The 17,251-nt window shown below is 47.2% G+C and overlaps 1 protein-coding gene across 1 annotated transcript in view; it reads left to right on the top strand.

Annotated features, from left to right (window-relative positions):
- LOC144595736 (contactin-associated protein-like 5) overlaps positions 1–17,251 on the top strand; it is a 970,382-nt gene that overhangs the window by 493,248 nt on the left and 459,883 nt on the right. Inside the window, 3 exon segments of the mRNA XM_078403311.1 lie at positions 2,511–2,525; positions 2,528–2,713; positions 4,430–4,614. Coding sequence (XP_078259437.1) covers positions 2,511–2,525; positions 2,528–2,713; positions 4,430–4,614 — 386 coding nt within the window.

Genomic DNA, 17,251 nt, shown 5'->3' with positions numbered 1-17,251 from the left:
CTTCCTTACAACATTGCAGATTCTGTGAATTTCCTCAAGGTGTTTCAGCACATTAAAGGAGCCATTTAAGTAGTTTTATCTGTCTATGGTCGTGTTTTCCACCCTTAACTGTTTCTGCTGTCTCTCTCAATTTTGTGTTTAATTGAAATGAGTAGCTCACTGTGTACAAATTGTCTTCTCTTTAATCCAGATCACATCATTCACAGTTGTGTAGGTAATGTCAATTGCTGGCTGCTCCTGAAATACAAGACAAGGAACTCTTGTAGAAAAAGCTGCAGAGAAACAGGCCTTAAACTTAATGTGTCTCAAGGCAATTCATTGGAGAAGAGTAATTTTCTGAGTTGGTTGGATGGTAGCCAAGTAAATCTATATTCAGAGAAGAGAAGAAAGTGAACACAGATTAGTTATCTCTATATGCAAGAATTTGGAATCCATTAAAGAGGGTAAGGTTTATTAGAATATTGTAAAAATGATGAATGAATGAATGAATGAATGAATGAATGAATGAATGAAATGAATGAATTTATTGGCCAAGTATGTGCACATACAAGGAATGTGCCTTGGCGCTCCGCCCACAAATGACAACACAAACATACAGTTAACAATTAAGAATAAAGCATAAACACATCAAAACAATAAGGATACAACAATACGGTCTAACATGTGGGTGGAAATAAACCAGGGCAAAAAAGAGAGACTACAGACTTTGGTTATTGAGTAGAGCTACTACTCGTGGAGAAAAGCTGTTTTTATGTCCGGCTTGTGCTGCTTTGACAGTCGGAGTCGCCTTCCAGAGGGAAGTGCTTCGAAGAGTTTGTGGCCATGGTGAGAGGGGTCAGAGATGATCTTGCCCGCTCGCTTCCTGGCCCTTGCAGTGTACAGTTCGTCAATGGGGGGAAGGTTGCGGCCAACAACCTTCTCAGCTGTGCGAACGATCCGTTGCAGCCTCCGGATGTCGTGCTTGGTGGCTGAGCCAAACCAGACCATGATGGAGAAGGTGAGGACGGACTCAATGACAGCAGTATAGAATTGGACCATCATTGCAGATTGTGTTTCCTCAGTTGCCGTAGGAAGTACATCTTCTGTTGGGCCTTTTTGACAGTGTGGGTCGATTGGTGGCCCCCCCCATTTAAGGTCCCTGGAGATGATGGTTCCAAGGAACTTCAATGACTCAACAGATGTGACTATGGTGTTAGACAATAGACAATAGACAATAGGTGCAGGAGTAGGTCATTCGGCCCTTCGAGCCAGCACCACCATTCAATGTGATTATGGCTGATCATTCTCAATCAGTACCCCATACCTGCCTTCTCCCCATAACCCCTGACTCAGCTATCCTTAAGAGCTCTATCTAGGTCTCTCTTGAATGCATTCAGAGAACTGACCTCCACTGCATTCTGAGGCAGAAGTTGTTGTTGTTCTGTTGTTGACGGTGAGTGGGGGGGAGGGGAGGGGGATCTCGTCAAAAGTCTACAATTAGTTCCACGTCTATTCAAAGTCTGAAGAAGGGTCTTGACCCGAAACCGTCACCAATTCCTTTTATCCGGAGATGATGCCTGACCCGCTGAGTTACTTCAGCCTTTTGTCTACCTTCAGCCCAACCTGTCCACGCCGAACACCAGTAAATGGGGGAATTAAGGGAGGGCACCAGTAGATGGGGCAATTAGGGGAGGGTACCTGTAAAATGGGGGAATTAAGGGAGGGCACCAGTAGATGGGGATTTTAGGGAAGGGCACCTGTAAATGGGGGAATTAGGGAGAGGGCACCAGTAGATTGGGGAATTAGGGGAGGGCACCAGTAAATGGGGGAATTAGAGGAGGGCACCAGTAGATGGGGGAATTAGGAGAGGGCACCTGTAGATGGGGGAATTAGGAGAGGGCACCTGTTAAACCTATGTCCTCTGGTTGGACACAAAGTGCTGGAGTAACTCAGCAGGTCAGGCTAGCATCTCTGGAGAACATGGATAGGTTGACGTCTCAGGTCGAGACCCTTCTTCCCAACCTGAAACATCACCTATCCATGTTCTTCAGAGATGCCGCCTGAACCTGCTTTGGACATCTAGATTTCCGAATGGTTTGTTGAAATCCACAGAACGAATCCACAGAACGCACAATAAAAAGCGTTATTATATAATTTTAAAAGGGCGGCCACGGTGGGCGCAGCGGTAGAGTTGCTGCCTTACAGCGTTTGCAGCGCCGGAGACCCGGGTTCAATACCAACTACTGGTGTTGTCTGCACGGAGTTTGTACGTTGTCCCCGTGACCTGCGTGGGTTTTCTCCGAGATCTTCGGTTTCCTCCCACACTCCAAAGACGCGCAGGTACGTAGGTTATTTGGCTTGGTGTGTGTGTAAATTGTCCCTAGCGTGTGTAGGATAGTGATGGTGTGCGGGGGAAGCTGGTCGGTGCGGACTTGGTGGGTCGAAGGGCCCTGTTTTTCCACACTCTATCCCTAAAGGTAAAACTGAAAATGAAAACTGACTGATCGTGCGCTCCTGTTTGTGTTTCGTAGAGTCGGACGTGGCGGACTTGATGGCAGAAGCTCCCTGCTCTACAGATTCAACCAAAAGAGTGTGAGTACCGTCAAAGACATGATCTCCCTCAAGTTCAAAACGTTTCAGAGTGATGGCGTGATGCTTCACGGAGAGGGACAAAGGGGAGACTACATCACACTTGAGCTGAAGAAAAGCAAGCTGTCGTTGGAGATCAACTTAGGTAAGGCTTGTCCCTTCCACTCTCGTTGTCAAACTGGGGTGCGTACACAGACAAATGGTTGCTTCAAGAGATTTTGTACATCAGTCACTGAAATTAAGCATGCAGGTCCAGCTGGCGGTGAAGAAAGCAAACGTCATGTTGGCCTTCATCGCAAGGGCTTTTGATTATAGGAGCAAGGAGGTCCAACTGCAGTTTGTACGTGGCCCTGATGAGACCACACCTGGAGTATTGTGTGCAGTTTATGTCTCCTAATTTGAGGACGGACATCCTTGCTATTGAGGGAAGTGCAGTGCAGGTTAATCCCCGGGATGGCGGGACTGACATATGTTGAGAGAATGGATCGACCGGGCTTATATATATTCAATGGAATTTAGAAGGATGAGAGAGGATCTTACAGAAATATATAAAATTCTGAAGGGATTGGACAGGCTAGATGCAGGAAAAATGTTCCCCATGCTGGGGGAGTCGAGAACCAGGGGTCACAATTGAAGAATAAGGGGTAGGCCGTTTAAGACTGAGATGAGGAAGAACTTTTTCACCTAGAGAGTTGTGAATCTGTGGAATTCGCTGCCACAGAAGGCAGTGGAGGCCAATTTACTGGATATTTTCAAGAGACAGTTAGATAGAGCTCTTATGGGTTACGGAATCATGGGATATGGGGAGAAAGCAGGAACGGGGTACTGATTTTGGATGATCAGCCATGATCATATTGAATGGCGGTGCTGGCTCGAAGTGCTGAATGGTCTACTCCTGCACCTATTTTCTATGTTTCTATGGAGTGAAAGACAATTGGAATGGTTTGAAGGCCAATTTGCAATTCCATGGAAATTTTACCTGCAAAATCTTAAGGGGGAATAGTTAGGAAGACAAGGATGGTATTCACTGACATATGGAAGAGTGAGATGAGCCATAAGATCTTCCGAAAAAAAATCAATGTGTTCATCCTCAATCAAAAAAAAACAGCTTTGGATATCTAAATTTCCGAATGGTTTGTTGAAATCCACAGAAAATATTGTACGCACAATAAAAAATATTGCCTTGGTCTGATTCATAGTCATAGAGTCATAGGGTGAGGCCGTGTGGAAAGGAGTGAGAAGGGATCTTATCGAAACATATAAGATTATTAAGGGGTTGGACACGTTAGAGGCAGGAAACATGTTCCCAATGTTGGGGGAGTCCAGAACCAGTTTAAGAATAAGGGGTAGGCCATTTAGAACGGAGATGAGGAAAAACATTTTCAGTCAGAGAGTTGTGAATGTGTGGAATTCTCTGCCTTAGAAGGCAGTGGAGGCCATTTCTCTGAATGCATTCAAGAGAGAGCTAGATAGAGCTCTTAAGGATAGCGGAGTCAGGGGGTATGGGGAGAAGGCAGGAACGGGGTACTGATTGAGAATGATCAGCCATGATCACATTGAAGAGAGAGCTAGATAGAGCTCTTAAGGATAGCAGAGTAAGGGGGTATGGGGAGAAGGCAGGAACGGGGTACTGATTGAGAATGATCAGCCATGATCACATTGAATGGTGGTGCTGGCTCGAGGGGCCGAATGGCCTACTCCTGCACCTATTGTATATTGTCCATTGAAACAGGCCCTTCGGCCCAACTTTCCCGCACCGGCCAATGTGTCCCAGCCACACTCGTCATTATGGAAGACATGCTTGTTCAAGTTGTGTGTACAATCACCTGAAGCGTTTTCTGATTCTTCTCGCGCCCTCAAGGTGATACGAAGCTACGAGCCGTCAATGGTCACACCTCGGTCACCCTGGGGAGCTTGTTGGACGACCAGCACTGGCACTCCATCACCATCGAACGGTACAACAAGCAGGTGAACTTCACTGTGGATAAGTACACGCAGCACTTCCGAACCAAGGGAGAGTTCGACTACCTGGACATTGATTACGAGGTACTGAATAACATACTGTACTGAGTGATACAACGATTTATGTTGTGGTGTGGGGGAGGGGGGGGGGGGGGGGGGATTGTGGATTGGGGGACATTTGTGGACCCTGATGATGTCCCTGCACTGAAATGAACCCGGTTGGCGGGGCGGCTCGGTGGTGCGGCGGTAGTGGTGCTGCCTTACAGCATCAGGGACCAGGGTTCGATCCTGACCAAGGGTGCTGTCTGTACGGAGTTTGTACGTTCTCACATGGGTTGTCCCGGGTGATCCTGTTTCCTCCCACATTCCCAAAGACGTGCAGGTTTGTCGGTTAATTGGCTTCTGTAAACTGTCCCCATGTGTGCGGGATAGAACCAGCGTGCGGGATGATCGCTGGCCCGCACGGACTCGGTGGGCCGGAGGACCTGTTTCCACATTGTGTCTCTAAATAAAACCAAACCAAAACTAATAAAAATGGTTAGATACAATTCTCTACCCTGGAATGACAACAGACAATAGGCAATAGGTGCAGGAGTAGGCCATTCAGCCCTTCGAGCCAGCACCATCATTCAATGTGATCAGTCTCAATCAGTACCCTGTTCCTGCCTTCTCCCCATACCCCCTGACTCCGCTATCCTTAAGAGCTCAATCTAGCTCTCTCTTGAATGCATTCAGAGAACTGGCCTCCACTGCCTTCCGAGGCAAAGAATTCCACAGATTCACAACTCTCTGACTGAAAAGGGTTTTCCTCATCTTAGTTCTGAATGGCCTACCCCTTATTCTCAAGGTGGAGGTTAGTCTTCCTGGTCCATGATCCCAAGTGTTCGATGTACGTTGAAAGGTTGTTTGCTGGAGAGGAATGACGGGGAATGGGGTTTGCCAGGTCCCTGGGAAGAATATTCCTCATTCCCAAAGGCAGATCCGTGAAGAGTCACATAGGAAGGAACTGTAGGCGCTGGTTCACACCGAAGATAGACACAAAATGATGGAGTAACTCAGCGGGACAGGCAGCATCTCTGGTTACCTGGAACGTCACATATTCCTTCTATCCAGAGATGCTTCCAGAGAAGTTGGGTTACTCCAGCATCTTGTGTCTTATCTTGTGTGAGGAGTCTCCTGTTTGAGGGAGTCCACATTTCTCAGATGTCTGTTTTTTCCCAGGCTTGGGAAAGCAGGACTCTCTATGTAAAACATACAAACCAGGTTAAGTCAGGGAGACTGCCAGGCTTGTCCATGCAATAGAAGTACTGGAGTACTGGAGATGTGGCACATTGCTCCCCCTTGTTGAATGAATGAATGAATGAATGAATGAATGAATGAATGAATGAATGAATTAATTAATTACCCTTATGTAGCGTCTATTTGCATACCTTGGGTTTTCACAGTGACTTCTCACATGTGCCATTAATTAATTAGGAAAAGGGGACGTACAACGAGATCTGGTGTCCTGGTGCATCAGTCACTGAAAGGAAGCATGCAGGTACAGCAGGCAGTGAAGAAAGCCAATGGAATGTTGGCCTTCATAACAAGAGGAGTTGAGTGCAGTTTTGGTCCCCAAATTTGAGGAAGGATATTCGTGCTATTGAGGGCGTGCAGTGTAGGTTTACTAGGTTAATTCCCGGAATGTCGGGACTGTCATATGTTGAATGATTGGAGCGGCTAGGCTTGTATACATTGGAATTTAGAAGGATGAGAGGGGATCTTATCGAAACATATTAGATTATTAAGGGGTTGGACACGTTAGAGGCAGGAAACATGTTCCCAATGTTAGGGGAGTCCAGAACCAGGGGGCCACAGTTTAAGAATAAGGGGTAGGCCATTTAGAATGGAGATGAGGAAAAACTTTTTCAGTCAGAGGGTTGTGAATCTGTGGAATTCTCTGCCTCACAAGGCAGTGGAGGCCAATTCTCTGAATGCATTCAAGAGAGAGCTAGATAGAGCTCTTAAGGATAGCGGAGTCAGGGGGTATGGCGAGAAGGCAGGAACGGGGTACTGATTGAGAATGATCAGCCGTGATCACATTGAATGGTGGTGCTGGCTCGAAGGTCCGAATGGCCTCCTCCTGCACCTATTGTCTATTGTCTATTAATTGATTATTGTCACAGTGATTTTTTTCGCTTGCATACACAAGGTTTACCCATCTCCACATCTCCGTTCCCATTTTTCATCATTGTCACAAGTCCCCTTTCCAAAATTAGTTAAAAAAATTGCAAGTAGTGAGAACGAAGGAACATTTTTATGCATTCCCGTCACTGGATAGTCCTCAGAGTTCTGCGTTAATTATCAGAACTCCTGAGAGAGAGAGAGAGAGAGATAGAGGCTAATTGTTCTATTCCTTAAATTCCACGCGTTTGTACAAGTTCCATAGACAAGTATGAGCCTATCTGATTAATCCTTTTACAGTTGTGATGTTTTACTGTTGTTCACTAAGTGAAATGTTTAATTAGGAAGCCATCTGGTTTTTTTTTGCCACCACAAAGTCCCAAACAAGCCAGATGTTTGGACCGATGTTTTTTCCCCATTAAGAGGTGACAAATGTTTTCAACTGTATTCACCAGTTCGGCCTATTAATTAGCTTTACTGCTGGTTATTGCTTTGGGTCAGCCTTGCTTCAATAGGCTAGTGCACATTAAATTGATTCAATCCCCCCTCGCTTAACAGGTGAAGGCTAAATCCCCTGTCCCACTTAGGCGATTTTTTAGACGACTACAGGCGACTAGGCTGTCGCCACACGGTCGCCAGGGTGTCGCCTGTACGGTCGTGAGTCGTCTCCAAAGAGCCGTAGCGTTTTTCTGGTCGCCGCTGGATTTTGAAATGTTTAAAAAATTTCGCCGACTGTTGGTTTGACGCCAATGATCGTAGCTTGACGTCTCCTGAGGTAGGCGCTGTCGTAGCTTGTCACCAGCTTGTCGCCAGGTGACGTAGGTTGTCGCCGGTGCTGACTTCGGTGAATTCCATTGGCGGCCACCTACGTCAACCGGCGACAGGTACCGGCGTCAAAACCGGAGGCCAAAATGACGTGAATTGTCTTCAGTTGTCGCGGACAGGGGTCGTAGCTTGTCGTAGCTTGTTGCGGGTGGACGTAGGTTGACTTCAGATGTCGTAGGTTGTCGCCTGTATGGTCATACATAGGTTGTCGGAGGTGCGGTCGTAGATGGACGTCCTACTCGCGACGATTAGGTCGCCGGTTGTCGGTAGCTTGTCGTAGCTTGATGTCGACTAGGTGGTAGGTTGTTGTAGCTTGTCGTAGACATTGTCATAGGGGGCGTCCAGTCGCTGGTTTTTCGGCGACCTGCTACGCCTAAAAAAATCGCCTAAGTGGGACAGGCCCTTAATATTAATATGTAGTTGAGAGTGAGTCAGTGTGAGTGAGTGCACATCAGTGTGATGTGTTTAACCCTTAGCAGATATAAGAGTGGTGTTTAGCCCGAAACTCGGCTCTGTTTTGTAACAACATAATGGCGACAGTGTGCCTGATGGAAAGGAAGCCTATTTTAGCAAAGCATTTGAGGGGGAGTGGCTGTGTTCTGCAGCTGCAGCTCACCGGCAGTCTCTCTGTCTTTTTTTTGTTTTTGTCTTTGTTATCGTTTAAATGTTTCTTTTGATTTATTTTTAACTCTGTATATGTGGGGGGTGGTGGGGGGGAGGTGGGGGAAACCTTTATTTCTAATCTCCTCCTCAACGGAGATGCGACCTTTACCGTGTTGTGTCTCTGTTCGCGCTACGGCCTAACACCGTGGAGTCGGCGGCCTCCAGCTGGGATCGACCTTGAAGACTCCGGTCGCAGGGCCTGGACTTACCATCTCGGAGGCTTCGGCCGTGGGCCCTGCAGACTGCAACATCGGGAGCTCGCAGGTCCCTGGCTGGCGACTGGCTTTCGGGAGCTCCAGCCGTAGCAGCTTCGACCGCCCCGAAGCGCGAGGTTTGATTGACCCGCTCGCAGGCCCTTCATCGCCCTGCGTGGCCTGGCCGCGGCACTTTCCATCGCCTGGTGGGGGCTCAGGACCTTCATCGGCCTGCTCGGCTCGGCCCTGGGACTTTCCATCGCCCGGTGGGGGCTTCAAAAGTCGGGAGCCTCGATCGCCTCGTGGCACCACGGGAGAAGAATGAGGAGGAGATAAGACTTTTCTTTGCCTTCCATCACAGTGAGGGTGTGCCTGGAGCAATCACTGTGATGGCTGTTTGTGTTAAAAATTGTGATTGTGTGTCTTGTGTTCTTTATTGTCTACTGCCGGACCCTGACGTGAGAGGACGCTGGCGCTATTTGTTCGCCGCTTCTCCGTCAGGATAGTTTGTCTGTTTGTTTTTATGTCTTGACTGTTTTTGTAAAGCGTCTTTGAGCATTTGGAAAAGCGCTATAAAAAATAAATGTTTATTATTATTATTATTATTATTTCTTAAGGGCGGCACGGTGGCGCAGCGGTAGAGTTGCTGCCTTACAGCGCCTGAGACCCGGGTTCGATCCTGACTACGGGCGCTGTCTGCACGGAGTTGGTGCGTTTGCCCCGTGAGGTCGTCCCTCTGGTCCCTAGAGTGCAGGATATTACCTGTAGACAGGTGATCACTGGTCAGCATGCACTCGGTGGGCTGTCGGGCCTGCTTCCACCCTGTATCTCTAAACTAATAAACTAATCTAAACTCCTGATGTGAAGGTTATTTTTAGGGGGGGTGGCACAGTTGGCACAGTGATAGAGTTGCTGCCTTACAGCTCCAGAGAGCCAGATTCTATCCTGGCTACGGGGGCTGGCTGGGCGGAGTTTGTACGTTCTCCCCGTGACCTGTGTGGGTTTTTTCCAGGTGTTCCGGTTTCCTCCCACACTCCAAAGATATATCCTCTGAAGAAGGGTCTCGACCCATTCCTTTTCTCCAGAGATGCTGCCTGTCCCGATTAGTTACTTCAGCTTTTTGTGTCTATCTTAGGATTATAGGTTAATTGACTTTGGTGAAAATTATTATTTGTCTCTCTCGTGCGTGCGTGCGTGCGTTCGTGCATGCGTGCGTGCGTGCGTGCGTGCGTGTTTGTGTGTGTGTCTGACTCTGTCTGTCTCTGTCTGTCTCTGTCTGTCTGTATCTGTCTGTCTCTGTCTGTCTCTGTCTGTCTCTGTCTGTCTCTGTGTCTCTGTGTCTCTGTGTCTCTGTGTCTCTGTGTCTCTGTGTCTCTGTGTCTCTGTGTCTCTGTGTCTCTCTGTGTCTCTGTCTGTCTCTGTCTGTCTCTGTGTCTCTGTGTCTCTGTCTGTCTCTGTCTGTCTCTGTCTGTCTCTGTCTCTGTGTCTCTGTGTCTCTGTGTCTCTGTATCTCTGTGTCTCTCTGTCTCTCTGTCTCTCTGTCTCTCTGTCTCTCTGTCTCTCTGTCTCCCTGTCTCTCTGTCTCTCTGTCTCTCTGTCTCTCTGTCTCTCTGTCTCTCTGTCTCTGTCTCTCTCTGTGTCTCTATCACTGGCCAGCATGTTCTCGGTGGGCCAAAGGGCACATTTCCACGCAGTATCTCTAAACTCAACTAAACTAAATCAAACCTAGAAACAAAAAACTACAGGTGCTGATTAATACACAAAAGGACACACACACACAAAAGGACACACACACACAAAAGGACATCAATCCTTCTTCAGGGGGATTGTGGAATGGGGAGACACCCATCCGAAGAAGGGTCTCAACCCGAAACGTCACCTACCCATGTTCTCCAGAGATGCTGCCTGACCTACTGAGCTGATCCATCATTTTATACCTTTCCAATTTCCCTCATTGCGGACATTGGACATTTCTCTGGAAATGTAATACTACACTGCTGTGAAATACATTCTGTGCCCTGGTATTTCCCCCTTTGTTCTACCTGGTGTATTTGCATTGCGCCCACGTACATTATGATATGATTTAATTGGATAGCATGTAAAAAAACCTGTGCCTTGTGTAGGAAGGAAATGCAGATGCTGGTTTAAACCGATGATAGACGCAAAAAGCTGGAGTAACTCAGCGGCAGAGGCGACATCTCTGGAGAGAGTGAATGGGGGACGTTTCACGTCGAGACGACTGAAGAAAGGGTCTCGACCAGAAACGTCACTCAATTCCTTCTCTCCAGAAAACCTGTACCTCACGAACACGTGACAATGCACCCAAACCAATATCAAGCTAATCAGTGTTCAGGATAGACACAAAGTGCTGGATTAACTCGGCGGGTCAGGCAGCATCTCCAGAGATAAAGGATGGGGTGACGTGTTGGTTCGGAAACTGAGGTGAGAAGACACTTTTTCACCCAGAGAGTTGTGAATTTGTGGAATTCTCTGCCACGGAAGGCGGTGAAGGCCAATTCACTGGATGAATTTAAAAGAGCTCTAGGGGCTAGTGGAACCAGGGGATATGGGGAGAAGGCAGGCACAGGTTGCTGATTGTGGATGATCAGCCACGATCACAATAAATGGTGGTGCTGGCACGAAGGGCCAAATGGCCTCCTCCTGCACCTATTTTCTATGTTTCTATGCTTCGATGGAACCCTTCTTTAGATTGGAGCTTCTACAGTCTGAAGAAGTGTTCTGACCCAAAATGTCACCCATCATTTTCATCCAGAGATGCTTGGTGGGCGTGCCTGGTTCTTTGTGTCTATCCTGAACACTGTTGCTGCCTCACCGCGCCAGAGACCCTGGTTCGATCCTGACCATGGGTGCTGTCTGCGCTGAGTTTACACGTTCTCCCCGTGACCTGTGTGGGCTTTTATTCTCAGAAGCTCCGGTTTCCTATCACTCTCCAAAGATGTACAGGTGAGTGGGTTAATAGGCTTGGTAAAATTGTTAATTGCCCCAAGTGTGTGCAGGATAGTGTTAGCGCACGGGATGATTGTTGGTCTGCGCGGACTCAGTGGGCCGAAGGGCCTCTTTCCGCGCTGAATCCTTAAACTAGAGATGCTGCCTGACCCGCTTAATCACTCCAGCACTTTGTGCCTATCTTCGGTATCAACCTGCGTCTGCAGTTCCTTGCGGCAGAACAAGGGGCCATTTAGAACAGAGATGAGGAAAAAAAAATTTAGTCAGAGAGTTGTGAATCTGTGGAAATCTCTGCCTCAGAGGGCAGTGGAGGCTAATTCTCTGAATACATTCAAGAGAGAGCTAGATAGAGCTCTTAAGGATAGCGGAGTCAGGGGGTATGGGGAGAAAGCAGGAACGGGGTACTGATTGAGAATGATCAGCCATGATCACATTGAGTGGCGGTGCTGGCTCGAAGGGCCGAATGGCCTACTCCTGCACCTATTGTCTATTGTCTATTGGCACGTAATCATTACTTGGGAGCAGCTTTAGTAGCAGACTCAATTCCTGTTTACTGTGCTAATGTTCTGTGGTGAAAAACGTACAAGTACATATCTTCATTCAACATTATTTACATTAATCAGCTTGCTGTAAAACCAGTCTACGCAGCGTCGAGAAGTGTAGTTGCTGCTCCTTAAAGAGAGATTTCTTACTCTGGATGGACTGCTGCTTTTTAAAATAGTCCCAAGGTGATGTTCTGAAATTGGGCCTATTTTGAGACTAAGCAGGCACAAACAGGCTCATTTTCTAACCCACAGCCCACTTAAATCGGCACAGAGGCACTGCTGTATTGAAGGATCAGCAGCAATTATATTTTGCGGCAAACTGTGTAAGATTTGCTGTCTCAAAGCGATCGAACAGATGAAATGTGTGGGAAGGAACTGCAGATGCTGATTTACACCATAGATGGGCAGAAAGTGCTGGAATAACTCAACGGGTCAGGCAGCATCTCTGGAAAAAAAGAAATGGGTGACGTTTCGGGTCGAGACCATCCTTCAGACTGAGGGTCGGGGGAGAGGGAACTGAGCGAGACATATGAAAAGGTCGAATTCTGAAGCAGGGTCTCGACCCGAAAAGTCCCCTATTCCTTTTCTGTAGAGATGCTGCCTGAGTTACTCCAGGTTTTGGTGTCCACCTTTGGTTCAAACCAGCATCTTTAGTTCCTTCCTACACATCGAGCAAATTAATAAAATATAGGCAAAAAGGCAGATCAAAGCCAGCAACGATGATAAGGAAAGGTGGAGCCCAGCTGTGGGGAAGGTGATAATTAGGTGAATTGGTTTTCTTCCCATGAACTCTAACGTACACTGATCAGCCAAAACATTATGACCACACACAGGTGATGTGAATAACATTGATTATCTTGTTACAATGGCACCTGTCAAGGGGTGGGATATATTAGGCAGCAAGTGAACAGTCAGTTCTTGAAGTTGATGTGTTGAATGCTGGAGAAATGGGCAGGAGTCAAGACCTAAGCGACTTTGACAAGGGCCAAATTGTTATGGCCAGACGACTGGGTCAGAGCATCTCTGAAACGGCCAGAAAATACAGTGATAACGTTTGACTTTTTGGAAGTCCCAGTGTGCCGTACCAACAGGTAACATCACAACAAAAACTCTGGTCTGATGTATAATTTATGATTTGTGCATTGACTAGGATGATGTGCCTCTGATATTGCTGCAAGTAAGATTTATATTGAACATGTATCTCTCCATGTTTGTGAATATATTGTCATGGAGTGATACAGCGTGGAAACAGGCCCTTCGGCCCTACTTGCCCACACCGGCCAACACGTCCCAGTGACACTAGTCCCACCTGCCTGCGTTTAGCGCGTATCCCTCTAAACCTGTCCTATCCATGTACCTGTCTAACTGTTTCTTAAATGTTGCGATAGTCCCTGCCTCAACTACCTCCTCTGGCAGCTCGCTCCATATCCATATGCCCACCATCCTTTGTGTGAAACATTTACCCCTCAGATTCCTATTAACTCTTTTCCCCTTCATCTTAAACCTATGTCCTCTGGTCCTCGATTCCCCTTCTCTGGGCAAGAGACTGTGCGTCTACTCGATCTGGTCCTCTCATGATTTTGTACGCCTCTATAAGATCACCCCTCATCCCCCCCACGCTCCAAAGAATAGAGTCCCAGCCTGCTCAACTTCTCCCTATAGCTCGGACCCTCGAGTCCCGACAACATCCTTGTAAATCTTCCCTGCACCCTTTCCAGATTGATGACATCTCTCCTGTAACACGTGCATCTACCCGATCTATTCCTCTCATGAATTTATACTCAACACTAAACTTGACATATTCTCAGAGATATGGCCAATTTGCAGTGAAATTGCAGTCAGCCGTATTGATACGAGTTTGAAGTCACATTTTGGGTCACCTTGGCAAATTTTCAATCTTTCCTTGAATGACACAAGTGACCAAATGGATATTTGTAGGAATCTTTTTTTTCTAAATTTATTGAACTAACTGAACTTGTTACTACCCAAGTGGCCGGTTTATGTCTCTGAATCCGTAGTTTTGGCCATCAGATTCTAGCCCAGGAAGCTGGTCACTACCCTTTTAGTTTGGAGATGCAGCTTAGAAGCAGGTCCTTTGGCTGAGTCTGGCCCTCTTCCCCCCCTTCCCTAGTCTGAAGAAGGGTCTCGGCCTGAAACATCACCCATTCCTTCTCTCTAGAAATGCTACCTGTCCTCTTGAGTTACTCCAGCATTTTGTGTCTATGTTCTGACCAACAATCACGTACACAAATTTAGAGATACAGCACCCAAACAGGCCCTTCGGCCCACCAAGTCCGAGCCGACCAGCGATCCCCACTTATTAACACTATCCTACACACACACACACACACATTCGGGACAATTTTTTTTACATTTAATATTCATGTTTCGAAAACGTATTGTTATTGATGATAAGAAATTAGAAAGTGCGCACAATTTCAAGGGTCAAAATCTGTGTAAAAAGTTGGCCGTTCTGAGTGGAATTTCAGAGTGGTGCAGTAACTGGGACTCTGCCGGTCTCCTTGTGCACAAGTGGTTGTACGGTGGCACAGCGGTAGAGTAGCCGCCTGACAGCGCTTGCTGCGCCAGAGACCCGGGTTCGATCCTGGCTACGGGCGCTGTCTGTACAGAGTCGGTACGTTCTCCCCGTGACCGCTTGGGTTTCCTCCGAGATCTTCGGTTTCCTCCCGCCCTCCAAAGATGTGCAGGTTTGTAGGTTAATTAGCTTGTATACTTGGTATATAAGTGTAAATTGTCCCTCGTGTGTGGAGGATTGTGTGTTAATGTGCGGGGATCGCTTGCCAGTACGGACTCGGGGGGCCGAAGGGCCTGTTTCTTGCGCTGCAATCACTGAGCTCAACCAAACTCAAGTAAATAAAGTGTGTCTGGAACATGAATGCAAGTTGCCAAAGTCCAGTCGATGGGCGATGCCACCCCTAGTGGGAGCGAACAGGATTAAGTTAGAACCTATTACCGAGCCACAAAAGGGCCCCACTTCCCTTCAATCACTGAGTCCAGCAATCGTGCGCACCACCTGTGTTTTCTTGTGCCTTTCATTATCAAAACCTGCGTCGAAGGATTAAAAAGCATTTCCAATTGTGATCTCTGCCTCATGCATAACTCATGGTTGTTTTGCTTATCAAGCGCGATTCATGTTTTTGGAAAAGCACTGAGGATAATAATAAATCGTGGCTTTATCAGAATCTATCGTCTCTGAGTTACGCAAACACTGGCCAGACAGTATTTAAAATCTCAATGTACAACAGTTGCCGATAAGCTTTGCTTTTACTTGACTCGCTTTTGGAAATGATAATTTGAGTGGAATTAAATGCAAAAAATATTTATATACATATATATATATAAAGCATTCGGTGGAACGTTGAAGAAAGCACTTCCTTTGCAAGAAGTAGGAGATTAAATATTAATCAGTTCTGCGCTGTGATATGTTATATGTTAAGAGCTCATGCTTTATACATCACACTCTGGTCCCAGTGGTATTTTAGGTTGTTTCTTGCAGATTGTGTATTTATGTTCAATGCACCAACTTTTTGCTCTTTTTATTATTTTGCCGAGGTAGTTCAAAATGCGCTGCACTCAGAGAAAGACTTGCAACCTTTGCTGGTCTGTGCGAAGCAAAGCTCCCTCCGTCCCTCCCCCACCCTAGTTTACCGACTGTTTCACTCTCCTCCTGAATAATTTTACTGATTTTAGGCCTTCCCCTCAGCAAACAATGAACCAATGTACATTTCCCTGATCAACGTCTGCTTTGATCCGTCGTTTTCACACCCCACCCTTCCGTATCTCCATGTCTCCCTCTCTCCCGACTATCAGTCATAATTTAGTTTAGTTTAGCGATACAGCGCGCAGAAACTGGCCCTTCGGCCCCCCCGAGTCCGCACCGGCCAGCGTTCCCTGCACACAGACACTATCCTACACACACTAAGGAGAAATTTAAATTTATGCCAAGACAATTAGCCCAGAAATCTGTAGGAAAAAAACCGGCAGATGCTGGTTTAAACCGAATGAAGAAGGGTCTCGACCCAAAACGTCACCCATTCCTTTTCTCCCGGGATGCTGCCTGACCCGCTGAGTTACTCCAGCATTTTGTGTCTACATTCAGCACATAAAACTGTATGTCTTTGGAGTGTGGGAGGAAACTGAAGATCTCAGAGAAAAGCCTCGCAGTCACGGGGAGAACGTACATGCTCCGTATGGACGACACCCGTAGTCGCGATCCAACCCGGGTTTATGGCGCTGCAAGTGCTGTAAGGCAACAACTCTACCGCTGCGCCACCGTGCCACCCTCGACCCGAGGGTCACGACCCGAAATATCACCCATTCCTTCTCTCCAGAGAAGGAATGGCACGGTGGCGCAGCAGTAGAGTTGCTGCCTTACAGCGAATGCAGCGCCGGAGACTCAGGTTCGATCCTGACTACGGGCGCCGTCTGTACGGAGTTTGTACGTTCTCCCCGTGACCTGCGTGGGTTTTCTCCGAGATCTTCGGTTTCCTCCCACACTCCAAAGACGTACAGGTATGTAGGTTAATTGACTGGGTAAATGTAAAAACATTGTCCTTAGTGTGCGTAGGATAGTGTTAATGTGCGGGGATCGCTGGGCGGCGCGGACTCGGTGGGCCGAAGGGCCTGTTTCCGCGCTGTATCTCTAAATCTAAATCTAGAAAAAGTCACCCATTCCTTCTCTCCAGACATGCTGCCTGTCCCAGGCAGCATCTCTCCAGCTTTTTGTGTCTATCTTCAGAAAACTTCAGCTTGTGCTAATGAGAACGGCCTCCTGCAACCCAATCCACCAGTGCCTGATTATAGTGTTGAAATAATGATCATGGCTTTTCCTGTACGGGACCAGAAATGTAGGTCATGGAAGGCATTGGAAACAGGTTTGTGGACGATTTCTTATGCACATTATTATTTTTGCTAGATCTCACTTGATCCTGACGTGTTCAAATCCCTCAGCCACCACCTCCATCAGCAGTCAGATCTCCGAGACTTGATCTTTTCTCATGAGTACCCAGATCTATGTTTAAATTTGTCCGAGGTTCAGAGTGAATTAAGATCTAATTTCCCCACTCTCTGTGCTGGAGGATGGATGTCGTGGATCCCGGGCCCGTTTACGGGATCGAACACCGACTAACTACTGAGCGTTGGGGGCGATTTCACTTGCTTCAAAGCAGGTGGTGTTCCGAAATACAGAAGAAGGATTCAGATCAGTCTCCTCCTGCACCTATTTTCTATGTTTCAATAGACAAATAGACAATAGCCAATAGACAATAGGTGCAGGAGTAGGTCATTCGGCCCTTCGAGCCAGCACCGCCATTCAATGTGATCATGGCTGATCATTCTCAATCA

The sequence above is a fragment of the Rhinoraja longicauda genome, chromosome 8 (assembly GCF_053455715.1).
Source record: "Rhinoraja longicauda isolate Sanriku21f chromosome 8, sRhiLon1.1, whole genome shotgun sequence".
NCBI lineage: Eukaryota > Metazoa > Chordata > Chondrichthyes > Rajiformes > Arhynchobatidae > Rhinoraja > Rhinoraja longicauda.
The sequence above is the reverse complement of the archived record's forward strand: the minus strand, read 5'-3'. Positions and strand labels throughout refer to the sequence as shown.